Source organism: Osmia bicornis, chromosome 1 (genome assembly GCF_907164935.1).
Source record: "Osmia bicornis bicornis chromosome 1, iOsmBic2.1, whole genome shotgun sequence".
NCBI lineage: Eukaryota > Metazoa > Arthropoda > Insecta > Hymenoptera > Megachilidae > Osmia > Osmia bicornis.
The window spans coordinates 4,720,290-4,737,868 of NC_060216.1; the positions used below are offsets into that span (position 1 = coordinate 4,720,290).

At 35.6% G+C, this 17,579-nt stretch overlaps 1 protein-coding gene across 2 annotated transcripts in view; it reads left to right on the forward strand.

Moving 5' to 3' along the window:
• LOC114880416 (pleckstrin homology-like domain family B member 1) overlaps nt 1–17,579 on the forward strand; it is a 28,254-nt gene that overhangs the window by 7,044 nt on the left and 3,631 nt on the right. The window contains exons 1-10 of one of the 2 annotated variants that reach the window (XM_029196406.1): nt 149–203; nt 5,308–5,439; nt 8,175–8,348; nt 8,645–9,917; nt 9,995–10,811; nt 11,435–11,808; nt 11,923–12,073; nt 12,148–12,370; nt 12,511–12,676; nt 15,552–15,681. In XM_029196406.1, the coding sequence (XP_029052239.1) occupies nt 164–203; nt 5,308–5,439; nt 8,175–8,348; nt 8,645–9,917; nt 9,995–10,811; nt 11,435–11,808; nt 11,923–12,073; nt 12,148–12,370; nt 12,511–12,676; nt 15,552–15,681 (3,480 nt within the window). In that variant the 5' untranslated portion in view covers nt 149–163. Of the gene's footprint in view, nt 1–148; nt 204–5,307; nt 5,440–8,174; nt 8,349–8,644; nt 9,918–9,994; nt 10,812–11,434; nt 11,809–11,922; nt 12,074–12,147; nt 12,371–12,510; nt 12,677–15,551; nt 15,682–17,579 lie in introns of those variants that run through there. The other variant, XM_029196407.2, reaches the window with a different exon arrangement.

The following is a 17,579-nucleotide window of genomic DNA, read 5'->3' on the forward strand; positions in this document are numbered from 1 at the left end:
ACTATGTACGGTCACCAAAACTTTCGCCCACACGTGTCACCACGCGTTTATTAAATACCTACGCCCCGTTCTTGTATCCTCCCAGTACCTCGTCGACACTTGTCATTGTTAGTCGTGATGACGGGACGAACTGTAAGGTGGTTGTTTTGTGGGAAAATTGAAGATGGATATAATAAGATACTGTTGTTCCTCGCCATGCATCAGTGAGTTTAATTCTCAACATTGCTTTCACTCGACGAAACGAATGAATAGGCAATGAAAAATGACTTTCATTCGTTACAGAAATGATAATTGATAAGAAATTATCAATTTTATCGAAACGATCCGTTCGATATAAAAAGTCGTGACGATCATAGAACTGCTATTCAGGCTACGTAACACGGAGTCATTGGATATTCATTGAGTATAACGAAGGCCGATAATGATAATCCGTTTGAAGAATGCTGCGGTCTCAGCCACAGTTATGCGGAGCAACTAGCCGCATGTCAATTTGTTCAGGAACGATACACCCGAGATTATAATTATATCGTTAGATAAACGAACGAATTTTTATGCGAACCTTTCGTTGAGGGACGGATATTTTTTCTGATGATGCAAAAGCTATGGTTGAGGTGTCACCGGCACCGTTATGGGAGCAGACAGCTTTACGAGCTTGGGGAAAAGCCACTCTAAGGTCGTTAACCGTATGGGTCAAATGTGGTCGTGAGTGGGTTTTAAGTGGACCAGAAAATGTTTTGAAACGTTTCAGATATGTTTGGTAGATTTAGAATCAGTGTTACCGACGCTATCACTATTGATATTAATTTTAGTAACACTTTCCTTATTACTATTATTACTATCAATATTACTATTAGTAATGCTTCCACTATTGATATCCTTACCATTATCAATACTTCTATCACTAACGTTAGCAGTATCAATATTTCTAACGCTAACGTTAGCACTAATAATATTTTATCAATAACGCTTTCACAATCAATATTTTCATCCCTAACCCTTTCACTATCAATATTTCAATCGCTAACCATTTCAGTATCAATATTTTCACCACTAACCCGTCCACTATCAATATTTTCATCACTAACGTTTCCACTATAGATATTTCAGTTTTTAACCCTTTCAGTATCAATATTTTCATCACTAATCTCCCCGCTATCAATATTTCAATCACTAATCCTTTCAGTATCAATATTTTCACCATTAACCCTTCCACTATCAATATTTTCATCACTAACCTTTCCACTATAGATATTTCAGTTGTTAACCATTTCAGTATCAATATTTTCATCCCTAACCCTTTCACTATCAATATTTCAATCGCTAACCATTTCAGTATCAATATTTTCACCACTAACCCTTCCACTATCAATATTTTCATCATTAACCTTTCCACTATAGATATTTCAGTTGTTAACCCTTTCAGTATCAATATTTTCATCACTAATCTCCCCACTATCAATATTTCAATCACTAATCCTTTCAGTATCAATGGTTGAATCACTACCCCTTCCACTGTCAATATGACTATCACTAACGTTAGTACCCTGAACACTTCAATCACTAATGTCCCAATTATCAATATTTCTATCACTGTCAATATTACTGTTAGTCTTCAATGTTAAATGGTATTGTCTTTGCCACGTAATACAAATTATCACTAATTGATTATTCATGTGACGAAGCGGCAAGGACACGAAGGAACGTATATACGTGTCCCATGGAAATGGACAGTGGAAATGAAAGTATATTTTTTCCCTTTCAACCATATCGCTGACCCGACGTGAAAGTCTCTAATAAACACTCGCTACGTGAAATAACGGACACGGTAATATTGATAACGATGATTTATCCGTGTGCAGACTGCTGAAATGGGATATTGAAGTGGTGCTTTGGAACTTTGTGCTGCAATGTGTTTGGAGAAGATGATAAGGATACATTAGTGGATGAGTTTCTGGGTCGAGCAAATATTTGATTCAAGGATAATAAACGGATTTTATGTTTCAATATAAATTATAACGCTAGGGCAGTTGTATAAAGGTTATTTGCATTGAAGATTTATTAAACATTGGATCTGGATATTTTCATACAAATTCTTTTTGCGTTTTACCGTATGTTGTTAGTGTAACGGGTCAAAGGGTTAAAATATGCAGTTGAAGAATTACAGCTGAACGTTTCCATTGGAATGCAAGTAGACTAAATATGAAGCACAAAAGAATCAGTGAATGACACTTCCTTCCTCGTGCTCGCAGAATACGGGTTCATATGGGTGCCCATACGGATTCACTGTTACAAACAGGTCAAGGCGTTTCATTATCTATGGGAGACGCCTTTGGGTCCCAAATACTCAAATTAATTCATTCTTTTATTTCATGTATGATTTTGGAAAATATTTCTTAACCCTTTAATTATGAACGACGTATATACATATACGTCACTACTAGACCTTAGATATTATTAAATTTCTTTAAATTTTAAATAGTCGAAAATATTGAAATAATTTAATATTCTAAAAGAATAGAGAAAACGATCTCGTAGCACTGACAGATACGAGTTTATTTACAGAAACGGTTTTAGTGGCGACGACGAGCGGCGTCAGGTACACGTCGCTCCACGTCCGGTCCTCCGCATATAGAACATCCGCTGCTGCACTCACACACGCCCGAGATGCACTTTTATGCACTCCATGCTTGCATGCGCACGTTTCAACTCGCAATACGTCGCAAACCTTTCTTTCATACTTCCCGCATTTTTTTATATATTATACTTTACCATTATGCAGTGCAACTGTTCTTTTCTGATGCATTAGGAAATCTATGTATATTTTATTTATTTATTTTAATAATTATTTGTTACATATTTGTTGATCTTTATAAACTCTAGCTATTCCTTTGTTGATGCTAGAGGAAAAACTTTTAGAATGCATCCATGTGCAATATGCACTTTTCTGATGCACCACTGCATACAGGTTTCCAAAAATGCATACAACTGTCGGATTCATTTGAATTCTTTTTTGAAATTTGATTTAAATATGAATTTTTCGATATAGTGTTATATCATTCATGTTCTCTGTGAACGTTTCACAAAGTCACGGCAACAGACGGCTAGCCCGACAATTTCTTCAGCTCTTCGAGTTCCCCTTCTGCTTTACCATCTTGTGCTCTTCACTTTTTGCCACCATAAAACCGTCCTTTCGCAGCTGAAAGCGCGTATGTCCTCCATGCTGGCTCTTTGTACAAAAGTTGGAAAATAATTTATTTATTAAGCAACCGAAGGGTCATTTTGACACGAGTTCACCTGCCCTCCGCAGGTGTTTCAAAGTTGAAACACCTGCTCCTTGTCAAGGCTGTTTTTGAATTCACCTTTAAGTTGCCATGTTTATTTTTAATATTCTTATCAATATTTGTGAGAAAAAATTTTCTTATTTTTTTCTGCAGCAAAATCTACATTGTCTTTATTATTACTGAAAAGAATCACGTCTTTCATGTGCTACTAATTACGCATTCCTGTGCGATGAGTATGCTGGTAGCTCCAGCAATTTTGTTTTTCCTCTGCGATTTACGAGCTGTATTTTTGTAAGAAAAACCAGCTGCTTTTTTTCTCTTCGAAATTCCTCCATTCGTGGAAGACTAATATTCCAAAGGGTTACGTTCTGTACCACATTTCACGTTTCCAATGTCGAAAGTGAAACACGATAGTCTATTCTCTTGAGATTAATCATTTTTTCTTGCATTATAATTACTTTCTATCTGGAGAAATTGGAAGAGTTCCATTTAACACTTGAAAGACATAACCGGGTCACCTATGACTTAGAGTGCAAATTTAATTAAAAATTAATTTAGACAATATTAGAAAAATTATGGAATTAATTACCTTGAATTTATATTCATAGATTTTTGACAATTAATTTTAAAGATTAGAAGAGTTGTCAGAATTTATTTTAAATTTAAAATTCTGGAAAATTTTAGTTCTTTTTTTTCTTGTTCATTTGCAGTTTCATGACACTCTGAATGTCACTGACATCATCGAAGATAAAGTTCCATATTCAAAAGAAAACATTTAATATTTTTTTATATTACGTCATGGGCTGATTCGTACAAAAATCAAGGCCTCAGAGAAATCTTTTTTAAGCTTCGTTTACATTGAAATTGCAGAGGATTAACTCTGATGATTAAAAATAGATCACTGTTAACTTTAGTGAGGAATGTTCTTCTCTTTCTCAAACGTTTGCATAATTTGTGTTTCCTCCTTTTTATTTTTTTTTTTTTTTTTAATTGCAGATTTGAAATAGTAATGAAATTCTTTGCTAAGAAATTCTGGAATTTTTCTTAGAACGAATAACCATGTTTGTTATTAACTGCACCGGTCATTATCTTATCATTATTTTGAAACCCTCTTGAGATTAGAATATCAATTGAAATGCAGTTGAATGATATTCTAAGAAATGCATGCTTGAATCTTATAACGAAGATTATTAAATTTACCATTGATTAATTTTTAATTATTAATTACCATTGAATGATTATTAAATTTATTATTGATTAATAATTAAATTTACCATTAATTAATTATTAGATTTAATATCGTAACGTAAAAAAAATTCTAACAAATTACTTCATTTTAATTCGAATAAATTTCTTACGATAGAAATGAAATTTCATCGCTGGAAATTGTCGTTCCAGTTGTCGACAAACCTCCATCGTTTTATAGGGTTGTTCATCCCGTGCGAACGATCTTAACGAGTTGAAACAACTTTAATTAAGCGCATTACGCTAGCCTGTCCCGTTGAACTTTGCCTATCGTATTCTAACACGAGAAATAACGTCTTCCAGCTATGCTTTCAAAAATAGTGCAACCATTTGTCATGACTTCTTAAATTAATTTTAATTTATTATTGTTTAATTTTTCCGAAGGTTTCATTTTAGTTTTATTTATGCCAATACGTGTTATTAGCAATATTGGACGCATTTATACGTCAAGGTAAAGGATTAAGAATCCTTTTCTTGGGTTTCTACAACGGCCTCCTCCACACGGTGCATACCCACTAATTTATCATGACCCGTGACTCCGGGATGAACGGGAAGGAAAGAAAAGAAGAAAAAGAATCCTGGAGACCGGTTTCCTTTCTTCGTCGTTTATTTTTCTCGTCTCGTGCCGGCAGATCGATCTCACTCGTAAAACTTCGACAAGATACTTTTTTTTTTTTTTTTTTATTTGAGGAAAACGTATTTGATTTTAGAAAATTTTTCTTGGGTTAATTTAAGGTATGAAGATTGTTATCGATGAGGAAATTTCTTTTTTTATTTTCAGGCATGGCGACCGCCGGTCTTGAGGTGCGCGAAGCTGGACGAGCGCTGCGAGTACAAACGGAAGCTCCGCATCTCGTTTCCATGGGAAGCGGACGTTTATCCACCGCGGTGACCCTGCATCCTTTACCAGAAGGTAATATTACTCTAATTTAAAACTAAAAGATTCAAAAAAAAATTAACTGTATCAACGCAACGTCGAGTGAACTTCTATTTGTTTGTTGTGCATCAAGTTCCATCTTCTAACATAATTTCATGAATGAAAAGTATCTCCAAATGGCACTTATGGTACATTAAAATAAAGCTTAAACCTTGAAGAAAAGTACTACATAAATGACCCATTGATATTTTTAATACAAGATAAGTAGTTTTGGATTGCAACGAACAATGCCATTATACGATTATACTAATCCAACTCTGAAACATGAAAAGTCTAAGTCATTTTCATGACATAAAAGTATCATTAAATACCACTTATGGAACGTCAAATTAAAGCTTGAAATTTCCTTAAAGTGACCATATAAATGCCCCGTTAGTATTCTTAATACAAAATGGCTGATCGTCACTTACATTGAACAGTGTCCAATTCATAAGCAAATATAATACTGGTAAATACACGCTATTTTTATCGAAGTCATAGTCTTCAACGCTGTTATCCGCGGAATGATTGTATCATAGTCGCCCGGGAAATTACAAAAGATATTATGAAATTTCTTCTTCCTTCGCGAAGCTCGCCTTTATTAACATAATAAGCTGGCGTGTGCCGTCTTCTATTCGATTCGAATGCAAATATTTGTACTTGGTCGACTGCTTTCCGGTTTCGACATCGATGCACGTGCTCCGGAGGACCTCTCGGCTTCCTGCCGCGTCAAATGTGTATTTTTAAAAGTGAATTTTTCGCCCCGACCGAGATATCCCGGTTGTCATGACTTACGGGACAGACCAGGGTTTCTCGTTAATGAATTTTACTCAGCTAATTGCATCGCCGACTGCTAATTTCTAATTTCTGCAGAAAATTGGCTAGATGAAATTGGCACGGATGACGGAAACGTTTAAATTTTTTTGGAGATTGGCTCTGATAAGATGAGAAATGATTATGCGGTCATTTTCGTTACACTTTAAGCTTTAAATTGGTGTATTAAATGTGTCATTTGATAATACTTTTATGTCATGAAATTATCTTTGAATCTGAATGTTTCAAAATTGCAATCGCAAACACTGTTTGTTGCAATTTAATATTATTCATACTATAGTCAAAATATTCAAGAAAGCTTTATATCATCTTTTTCGTCAAAGTTTAAATTTTAATTTGATATACCACAAGTTGAATTTCGAAATACTTTTCTGTCAAGAAATCGTTATTATCCACAATTAAACATAGATTCTATGAACCACATCTCACTGTTTCTTCTCAGTGCCGAGGAGCCTCAGCCAACGTGTCTGACATTAGAAATAAACTTCGTGTGAAGTCTGTTCTTAGAAAGAAACATACACCGAAAGAGAAAATTTTATTTCCTATTCCCGGAAACATTTTCCATTTCCTAGAACCGACTCCCCCCACATGATGACCCATAAATAAAATAAACATCTCAATCCTTTATCAAAATTTTATTTAATTCCTCTCTGTTATCGAAGTATTATTTGCTTATTATAAATTTAAAAAAAAAAAAAGAAGAGTTGCGATGCTCGTTGGTGCATTCACAAAGTGCACGTGCATATGACGCCTCTGTGCACCGTATATAAATGGCGTAATGGCGTTCACGAAGGGGAGGAGAGGACAGTAACCCACGAGGAACGTTCTGTCTCATAAGCGTGGTACGTTGCACTTAAATATAGTCGATGCATACACGGAGAAAGATAGAGAAAACCACGAAAAGGGAAAGAGAATGAACGTGGTAATGTAAATTATTGCATGAGTCAATCCTCAAAGTGAAGTGGATTTTCAGGGAACTTCTATCATTCTCTTTTACTCGTTGTTTCTCTGAAAGTAGCGCATTTTCTTCTACTGATCGTTGGAACAGAAAATAGTGTGCTACTTTTAAGAGTTGGAATGCAAATGCTTTTTGGATCGTAAAAAAATGATTAAATAATAAATAAAAAATAAAATAAAATTAATAATCGATGAATTAAACGAAGTGGAGCGGCGGACCATGGAGAGAACCACATTTTGAATAGTCTCCACTGTTCAAGGGTTAATTAACGTTCCAAAGTAATTTTAATAGGAATAGAGGTTTGAAAAATTTTTATTCCATAAAGTAGGCAAAGATTTAACCCTTGCCAGTTATTTTGAACGTTGCGGAAGCTTTTCCAAAAAGACCGAAAATGTGCGAGAGTTGCACGACCGCGCCAAAACTAAATATAACTGCAGTCCTTTGTAGAATGCAACCACGATTTACTCGCTTCTTGCAGCTTGTGCTACTCGTACACGTTTAGCTATTTCGCTGGGAAAATCCTGTGAAAAGATATACAATTTTCCTTTTTCCTTTACCAGTCAAATCCTCGAACGAAAATAAAATTAATAAAAAACAAAAGATAACTTTGCAATCCCTTCGCGTTATAATTATCTATAAATAATAAGATTACGTTATTAAAAATTATAGATAGCTTTTTTTTTTTAATGAAATACCTCATAAATTGTTACAATGAACACTCTCTCTTCCTGAACGAGCCACTTCTAAAATACTTGGCTCAGATTCGAGAGCCAACTCTGTGAATTGTGAAGATGAAAGCATGCAGGAAACGCTTTCGTTCCAAGTTGGCACCGATTTTCTACCCATCTACACTCATAGTTAAAATTACATAGAGTTACATAAAATGCCTTTCTACACTGTTTTGAAGAAAAAGGGAAAATTGTTGTTCGTTTTGTTTTAGGTAAGCTGACGCTAGGATCGAGTAGAGATGCGGACATTGCTGTGGTCGGTACAGGCGTTGAATCCATTCATTGCGCGATTGAAAACAAAAACGGCGTGGTCACTCTTCACCCCATAAATGGAAACACTGCTGTCGATGGTGTACCAATAAATTCGCCAGTGAGACTTGCTCAAGGTAAGACCTTGACTTAAATTCGTATGGCCAAATACAACTCACCGATTAAGTCAATCTCTCCATTTTACAGATCTTTAAAATGTAAAAAAATTGTTAAGAGCTACCTTATAAACCTCCAAAATTAATAAAATTATCAAAACCATTGAAACTTCCTAATTTCCATCATTAATTAACTTAAGTACTTAACTAATTAATTTCCATACCTACCACAGACCATCTTTCAAGCCTCCTGCCCAGAAACATAATAAAACAGCTAAAAAATTAATTACTATAACTTCTTTTTAATTTTAATTTAGGCTGCATGTTATCAATCGGAAGATCGAACTACATGCGCTTCAACCATCCAGCAGAAGCAAAGCAACTAAGATCCGTGCTTCCACACTCAAGAATCTCAATGGCCCCCATAAGTTTCAACCTCCCCGAGCACCAGCTTCAGGAGAACTATCATCTGGAAAGAAAACCTCCGGTGGCGCCAAGGAAATCGCCAAGGAACTCCTGTTCGGATGATGAAATAGGTTTCCTTGGGAAACTGACAAAGTTCGAGATGCTTGCAAAGCAGAACAGAAACAATTGTGTCTCTCCGAAAGTATTCCCAGCCGGAGCTGTCACTACAAATGTGCCAGCTGATCAGATTCTAGGACACTCTAGGTCTTCCAGTTTGATCTCCCTGAAGAATGGCAACAATTCTCCTCTGCAGAACCTGACGAACTTAGAAAGAAGCCGTTCGAATACTCCGTCCTTTAATTCATCTTCAGGACCATTCCTTAATACATCTTCCCCTGGAAATTGCTTTGTTTCCTCATCTCCGAATCATTGTACCGATGAAAATCATCAGAGAACACCCAGCAGATCTAATACTCCTAATTATCAGAATTGTTCCACGCCTAATCACAATCAGATCCAAGTATATTCTAATGCTGAATCCTACCTGAAAAGCTACAAGCCATATTACAGGGAGAACAATAACGAGAACAGTCAGAGTACTCAGAACCTGATCACCAAAAACACTGCCAATCAGGCTGACATGATGTCTAGAAGTTTCACTTGTCAAAGATCAAATGATCTTGATGAATTAACCCCTAGAGAGTTTGACATGAGTCAGAGTCTGATTGTCACAAAAACTACCACCACTGAGTACCTCCAGCTGGAGAAATTTGGTTCTAATCCTAATATCTGTAACAGCTCCCCCAATGGGAACTATGGGAGTCTGAGGAATGTATCAGAAGCGCCCAAGTTTGGTTCAAATCCAAATATCAAGAGGATACAGCCACCCAGTCCAGCTTTCAATCGCAATCCAAAGTACAATGAACCCAAAAGGGGATTTGTAAGAGTGAAGAGTCCAACTCCAAGCATTGGAAGCGGTTGTTCCTTGGAGGAACTGAGGGAGAGACAGATTGACGCTGAGAATAAACGTAGAGAAGCTGAGAGCAGAAGGAAACAGGCTCAAGAAGAGAGACTGAGGGAGCAGGAGATTGAGAGACAGGAGAAGATGAGGCTGGAGGAGATTCTTGCTATGTGCGCAGAGTACGAGAGACAGAGCACCACGGAGAAGCCCAGACAACCTAACAGGTATGTATAAAATATGATACCTAGTTTTTAAAATTCTTCAGCAATTATTGTATTACAAATTTTTCTTTTTTTCATAGGATCAAGACAAATGGTTCTCTTCCACGAGACAAAAGACTGGGCTACAGCTCTCCCTTCGACAGCCCCAAGAGTCCATCAAAGAATCAACCTCATTTCTCCTTCGACGCTATAAAACCACCATCAAACTCAGCATCATACGAAAATGTGTGTGTACAAAACTCGAAGATGGTCTTTCAAAATGGTAATCCACAATCAACCACGCCGAACAATAACCAATCAGTTAAATGGCCAAACGTTCTTGGCAACGGGGACCATAGTTTTTCCAATTCAATCTCGCACGGTCGTAGCTCCAGCTACGAGAACGCGACGGTTGATAATTCACCGTTAAACAATAATAGTGGCAACGACAAAGAAACTTCTACTTATGGAACGATCCAATTGAATGGAACAAGAATTAATCAACAGAATGGGAATTTAAGTCTATACGAGAATGTAGTGATAGGACCAGTTCAGAATAATAATCAAAATAATCATTCCATGCCAAAGAAGAATGGCCAGCTGTCAAATTCTTACGAGATGATTGAAAATAAACTGGCCATTTCGAACGACGACCTTCTAGAGGCTATCGAGCAGCTTTCTATGCTTTCGAAATCTAAAGAAATTTGCACGATTCCGAAAAAGAATAACTCTGAGAAGGACAACGCGAAATCGAACGAGGCTAAGGCTGATAAAGAGAGAAAGGAACTTGAGGAAGAGGATAGGAAGAAGTATATTGAATTTCTTCAGAATGAAAAGCTGCATATTCTTGGTAATATGGATGCCTTGAAGAGGAGTGTAGCTGATATTGAGATACAGGAAGAGGAAATTAGTAGAGAGGTGTGTGATCTGGATATTTTTTTTTTTATATTTAGAAATATTTGTTATTCATTGGTAAACTTAGGTAAGGGGAAAATTGGACTTAGAATCGTAAAAAATGATGTTACTAGATACTTCACACCTAGATAAAAATTTTAGTTGCACCAGTGGTAATAGGACAGTATTGTATATGTAAAATTATTTTCTAACTATTTGTGATATTTAACCAAAAATTATAGGCTCATATTTACCCACATCCTTTGCTCTCCAATCCTAGATGTTTTCTATTTTATGTCAAGTGTTCCTTTTTCATGTTTAACATTTTTGGTCACAATTTCAACTTTCTGGAAAACAAATATGACTTTGAGTTTAGAGATAGGAAGTGCACTCAATACTTAAGGATAATCCATAACTTTATCTCCTTATCTGAGTTTGTCTTTTCCGTGATAAATTCGACATTCGTCCTTCCTTCAGTCGTCTTTGATTCTTCAACAGTGTTAAACATGAAGAAATTTTGTTCCTTGTTCCCAAAATCCAAGTGCCAGAAGCTGACATTAGAACAGGTTACAAAAATGAAAAAACACATCAAATTGAACGTGTGTTATTTTATTAACAATGTTTCTAATTTCAATTTTGTACAACAGCTTGAATTGGAGAAAGCCTTGCTCTCTGCGGAATACGAATCAGAATCTTTGAAATTGAACCAAGACGAAGGTGAAAAAATAAAAGTGCAAATGAGAATTAACGAATTGGAGAGACAAATGGCTGAGGATAATACTACTCAGGCGAATTTGCAAGCGGAAGCGAAGCAGAGAGTTCAGAGAGCTCAGCAAGCTTGTAATCGTTTAGAAGAAGAACTGACGAATTGCACGGATGAAAGGATGCAACAAGAAGTTGGCGAAAAGCTGGTGGCTCAACAGGATGTCCTTGAGTCTGAAAGAAAGGCCTTTGAGGATCTTGAGTTCCATCATCTTGAAGAAGAAGCGAGTAAACTTGCCACTAGAGAAGAATTACAAAGGTAAATCTATTACTTTATATTGTTAAAAAAATTAAAATTTGTTGAGCATTTAAATAGTGTGATGTACAAAGTCATTGCAATGAATTTAATTAATATTGTATTTTTTGTTTCCAGATACTTGAGCGAACTGACAGCCAAAATAGAGACTAGAAAAGCTAGATTGAACCACCTTGAATCTCAGAGATCAGAAGCAAAAAGCACGGCGACTAAAGATGCCAGGAGCCTCGAAAGACAAAAGTTGGCGCATTTGAAGCGGTTAGAAGAAGTGTGTACCTTGTACTCCTGTTTAAATAGTAATTAATTATCTTTTCATTACATTATTTAATTTGATGTTGTCAGGGTCGAAACCGAGTTAGAGCGATCAACGACGAGCTGACAAAGTTAGCACAGAATTGCGAGAACAGCGAAGAGAAACGATCTCCGAGCAGGGAAGACTTCGACAGGATCTCCAGGGTCACTACTGACTCTCCCATTGTAAACAATCAGGGCAGCTTGGGAAGGAAGACTATCGAGTCCCTCAAGGAAATTGAGAGAAATCGACAGCTTCATTTAGCTAAACAAGGTAAATAACAAAGAGATGAAAAATTAATGAGCTTCGCTCTTGACATGTGCCCAAAGGCATAACAGTTTTTCTATTAATATGCAAATAGAAGCGTTGAACTGCAGATTTATAATTATCCATATTATTATTTTTGTTTCCAGGCAGCCAAGTGATTTCTGAAGAAAGACGAAGAGTAGAGGAGCTGAAACGAAGAGTTCAGGACGAAGTTAGGTCACAGTGGGAAGAAAGGAAGATGAATTGTACTTCTTTCAATAGCGTGGAGTCTGGCGAAGAATCCTCTAGTTATTCAACGGGACCAACTGAAAGGTGAGTCATGTCACTTTCGAATGCGAATTATTAGGAAATTCAGCAAAACATTTACACGGTTATTTTTGGCAATCTTTAAGCTTTATTTTGATGTAACATAACCGGGATTTTATGATACTTTTATGTCATGATCTTTGCAATATAAAAAGTGCAACGACATTGTTTGCTACTATTGCAACTACTCATTTTATGTCAAGAGCATTAATGGGGAATTTATATAATAATTTTCCTTAATTTTTAAGCTTTCAATTAATGCATCATAAGTCTTATTTCGTGATACTTTTGTGTTATGAAATCGCGTTAGAACATTTGATCCCTCAGTGTCATTTCAGTGGTGGTAGTGAAACGTGCCTTATCTATAAACCCAGTGATAGAAAATCCATCAATCAAGTTATCCAATGAAACTTCGACGAGTAAAGCTTACCAGTGTAACTATGAAAAAATTAATTCAAATACAACAAGAAATATGCAAAATATGAAACCAACAACTGAGGATTCCAATCACCTGAAGCGCAAAAGCATAACAAAATACCGGCTGGAGGCAAGGCAATCGTCACCACGTTTCTCTATTGCTTTTTACGATTAAATGGAACAAATTTCTTGTGCAAGACAGCTGGTCGTCGTTGGCACGCGGCAAGAATTGCATAGACGCGTCTCTCTTTTTATCGGCCAGTTTAGTGAAACTGGAATCCATCGAGAGTAAAAGGTGTCGCAGCCTTGGCAAAAGCGAGAAAGCAGTGTTGTTGTTGGCTCGGAAACATCCAATCGAATCACTGATTAACAGAGGCTGATTGCGACCGCCGGCTTAATAAAACGCTTTTTATCACTCCTTCTCGTTACTTGGACAACCAGTGGGTGGGGTACTGTGTTATCTGCTGATACGATATCTGTTGCAGCTAACTGCCTTTCCGCGACTAACCAACGTCGTTTTAGTGAAACTACACACGACTGAAGAAGCTGACGAGGAACTTGAACCACTGATACCTTTGATAAGATAGCTGGATAATGGACACTCTGCAACCATGGATTTTCTCGAACCTGGGATTCTTTCTTGGAATAAAACTGGGACAGATTAGTGGATGGAAATGATTTTGTGAAACTGTGCTTTTGGATTCATTCTGTGGACTGTGGCTTTGAGAAATTCTGATATGATAATTTCAGTGAAATTATTCTGAATAGTAACTGACAAATTTGTAATTCTATTTTGTGTAATAAGATAAACGTTATTCATTGGACATTCTGTATTGGACAATTCTTCAGTGATAATTTTTCTTCTTTCAAATGTAGCAAATAGAACATTTGAACAATGTTTTCTAAATGATGAAAGCCGAGTGTAGAGGCAACCAGCATGATGATTTATCAGTAGAAAGTCGAAGAGATCAAATAATAAAATTTTTCATTTATACTGATTAACAAAATTGTCGAAATAAAAATATTTCAAAATCTTTTTCAAGTAACGAATATACCATGAAGTATCGTTGAAATTTTGAATGAAAGTCATCGATTTTTGGACTGAGAATAACAGTATATTCCTGTGACGTGTTATTCTCCGAGCTGATGCAAAACGTGTTCCACGTGGAATCCACTGAGGCGAGGAAAAACAATATTTGCCCGAGAGAGGATGGTGTCATCGGTGTTGACGAAACTGAAGAAATTGATGGGTCATCGCGAATGAATTATTGCGTCGTTGAAAATTTGCCAGGAGATTTCAAATGAATTGCTGAAAAAAAGGGGTGGATTATGTGCGAGAATGAACGCGAGGGAGGTGGGTGCGACCATTTTCAACGAAGCTAGGATTACTGGCTGCAATTTGGTCACTTTCATTACCAGCAATCGTATTTATATTGCCAGTAAGGATTGGCTCTGCGAAAATTGCTGTCAACCATTGGAGATACGTTTTCGTGAAATTCGGCAACGTTTCTTGTGAGTTTTCTGTGAATTTATTACGCCACATTTTTTACCATTTTCTTAAAGTTAAACTAGAAAGTACCATTTTAATTAAAATTATATCTAAAATATCCCAAATGACTTTAAAACCCTTAAAATATAATAAAGTATATTTCCATAAATTATGGTAAATCTGATAGGTATTATTTCATCTAAAGGCACAGCACAACCACTTAACATTTTTAATTAATTTTCTCTATTGATTTAAATTCAATCCACGGTGTCCTAAATGAACCTAAGTCACTGAAAATATATTTTCCTTAAACAACGGTAACTCTGATGGAGACAAAAGCACAGGAGATCCACGAATGGCCTCAAAGGTAAAACAAGCAACAGAATGAAAAAGATGACCCCGTTCTTGGGGGTCAAGGACAACGTTGCCATAGCAACGGGATCGGAAAGAGTGTCGTCAAGCCACGTTGAACATTGTAGAAGAATTAAATGCCATGCTGGTGGTACCGAACCGGTCGACCCAAGTCACTTTGTACTTGTTAGGTTTTAATAATACCTGCCTTGGCTATGCCCTGGCTGGTTAGTACCGATCCTCCTTCGCCGGTTAAAACACCTTGTTTTTTATACGCGATTTAAAATCACTCTTATGTAAGATTAATTATTCGGGGACTTTCGTGTGGTCCACCTTGAGTATTTATGGGGCATTGGATATCTTTCGAGTGGTCGAAGAATCGTTGAAACTAATGTGTGAAATTTAGAAGAGCATCTTTTGTTGCACTGTTAATCTTTGAGATTTTTATTTTCATTTCTGTTTTTAAAAATTGTTGTTAGTTAGGGTTTTAATTATTAATTTTTTTAATGATTTTTGTCATTAAAGAATTTAAAAAGAATCTTTTTTTTTTTTTTTTAGTTTTGATTTCAAATTGTCAGAAGTGATAGATGATTAGATTTTAATCATTAATTTTGTAATTTTTAGCGGAAGTGGAAGCAGTGACAGTGCAGAGGGTGGAAATAGCGAGAAATTATCTCCCAGCAAACTTTCGGAACTTACGTCACCCAGTCCAGGACCTTCGAACAATTCCTACAGTCTCCTCCAAAATGATAACGTGAGTGAAAATCGTTAATTAATTCTTCCAAGTGAAAAAATAAACTTTCCTCTTAACAGACATGGTCCATTAAGAAGAAATAACATTGTAACAGAATTTTTGCATGCCTCACCGGAAATTACCATTCATACCGGAATTTTTAGTCATTAATCTTCGAATGATCGAAACATCTGTCTTAACAAAGCGATTTCTCGTCCATCTGCTAAGATTTTAAACGCTTTCAAAGATGAGTCATTGAAAAAATTGACGCGAGACGTGTTGCTCTAATTCCTCGTCAAAAATAAAGAGAAAAAAATAAAATCATTTGCAGATCTGAAATTAAGTCATGGCCAGTTTGAAGGAACCTCAAATGAGTCGTGGTACGTTTGTCAGCCTAATCATTAATAATCATCATTCTACAGAAATAACTGAGGTCTTCAAAATATTTTGGAACGCTGTACTGTTAAATAATAGTCTGGTTGCATAATGAAATTTTTGAGAGAAGAAGCAGTATCAATAATCAAAGTAATATTATCGGCAATAATGTTAGTGATTCGTTGGTAGTTTTTAAAATTTTTCAAAATATTCAGTAGCTAAGAATAATTTTTGGTAGCGTCAGTACTATTATTGTAATAATTATAATAAACTTTTTGAAGGAATCCAGTATTTAAAAATGATCTTTAATAATTAGATAATTATAGTAATCAATAATCAGAATAATATTATTGGCAATAATGTTAGCGATTCGATGGTAGGTTTTAAAATTTTTCAAAATATTCAGTAGCTAAGAATAATTTTTGGTAGCGTCAGTACTATTATTATAATAATTATAATAAACTGTTTGAAGGAATTCAGTATTTAAAAATGATCTTTAATAATTAGATAATTATAGCAATGATTCATTGACGATATTTGAAATTTTTTATTAAAAGTACAAGGATCGCTTAAAGTTCAGTTCGGTCGCTGCAAAAACAAACAAAAACCTGTCGCTATATTTATCAGCTACTCACCGCGATGCTGATAAAAGTTCAGTGGTTAGTCATCCGATTAAACGACTGTCCACTTTATAAATTCGAATCAGTTTCTAACTCCATTACAAAACGTTCTTTCGCCCATTAAATTATAGAAAATTTCTTACAAACGGTAATTTTATTATTTTGAAGAAATTCATTCGTAACCAGAACTTGGAAAATGAAATAATAAATTAATGCAGCGTGTCACAAGCCATTTATTCATTAAAAGTTAGACGGTCTAATTTCAGTAATTACCATCGTTCACTGTACTTAACAGATTCAATGATTTCATCCGGGGTCATGGAGCATCTTTATGTCTCTTAATGACACGAAGACGTATCTAAATTAAGTACATTCAGCGCACCACCGACATTTCTTAAACTCTTTGTCAAATCAATTTAAAACAGTGCAGAAATTAATTAAACGTCATTGTATTATCCTTATGATTCATAGTTTGAAAGAAATGCAGTGTTTCTCGAGAATTGAGGAAGTTTGCGAAAATTTTACGCCACGCGACGCCAAGCTTTTTTTGTCCCATAAGCAAGGAGGAACTTTGCCAGTTGTTGTGGAATAAAAATGTATTATTTTTTTGTTATTATTATTATTATATTAACTTACTTAGGTTTAGCTCGGGTAGCAAAAATTATTTTTATTATTATTATTATTATTATATTAACTTGCTTAGGTTTAGCTCGGGTAGGAAAAATGATTTTTTCTTTGGATAATGATTTACTGTCGGTTAGTTTATAGGAGTTAGGAATTTGGTTTACGTAATTCTACAGGTTCAGCAGAATCTTTATTGTCAACATAAGGCTAATAAAATTTGCGACCTTGATGCGATACGAAATGTAAAATTTCGCAAACAAATAAAAATTAGAATAACTTAGAATTGCTTCTAAAATGTAT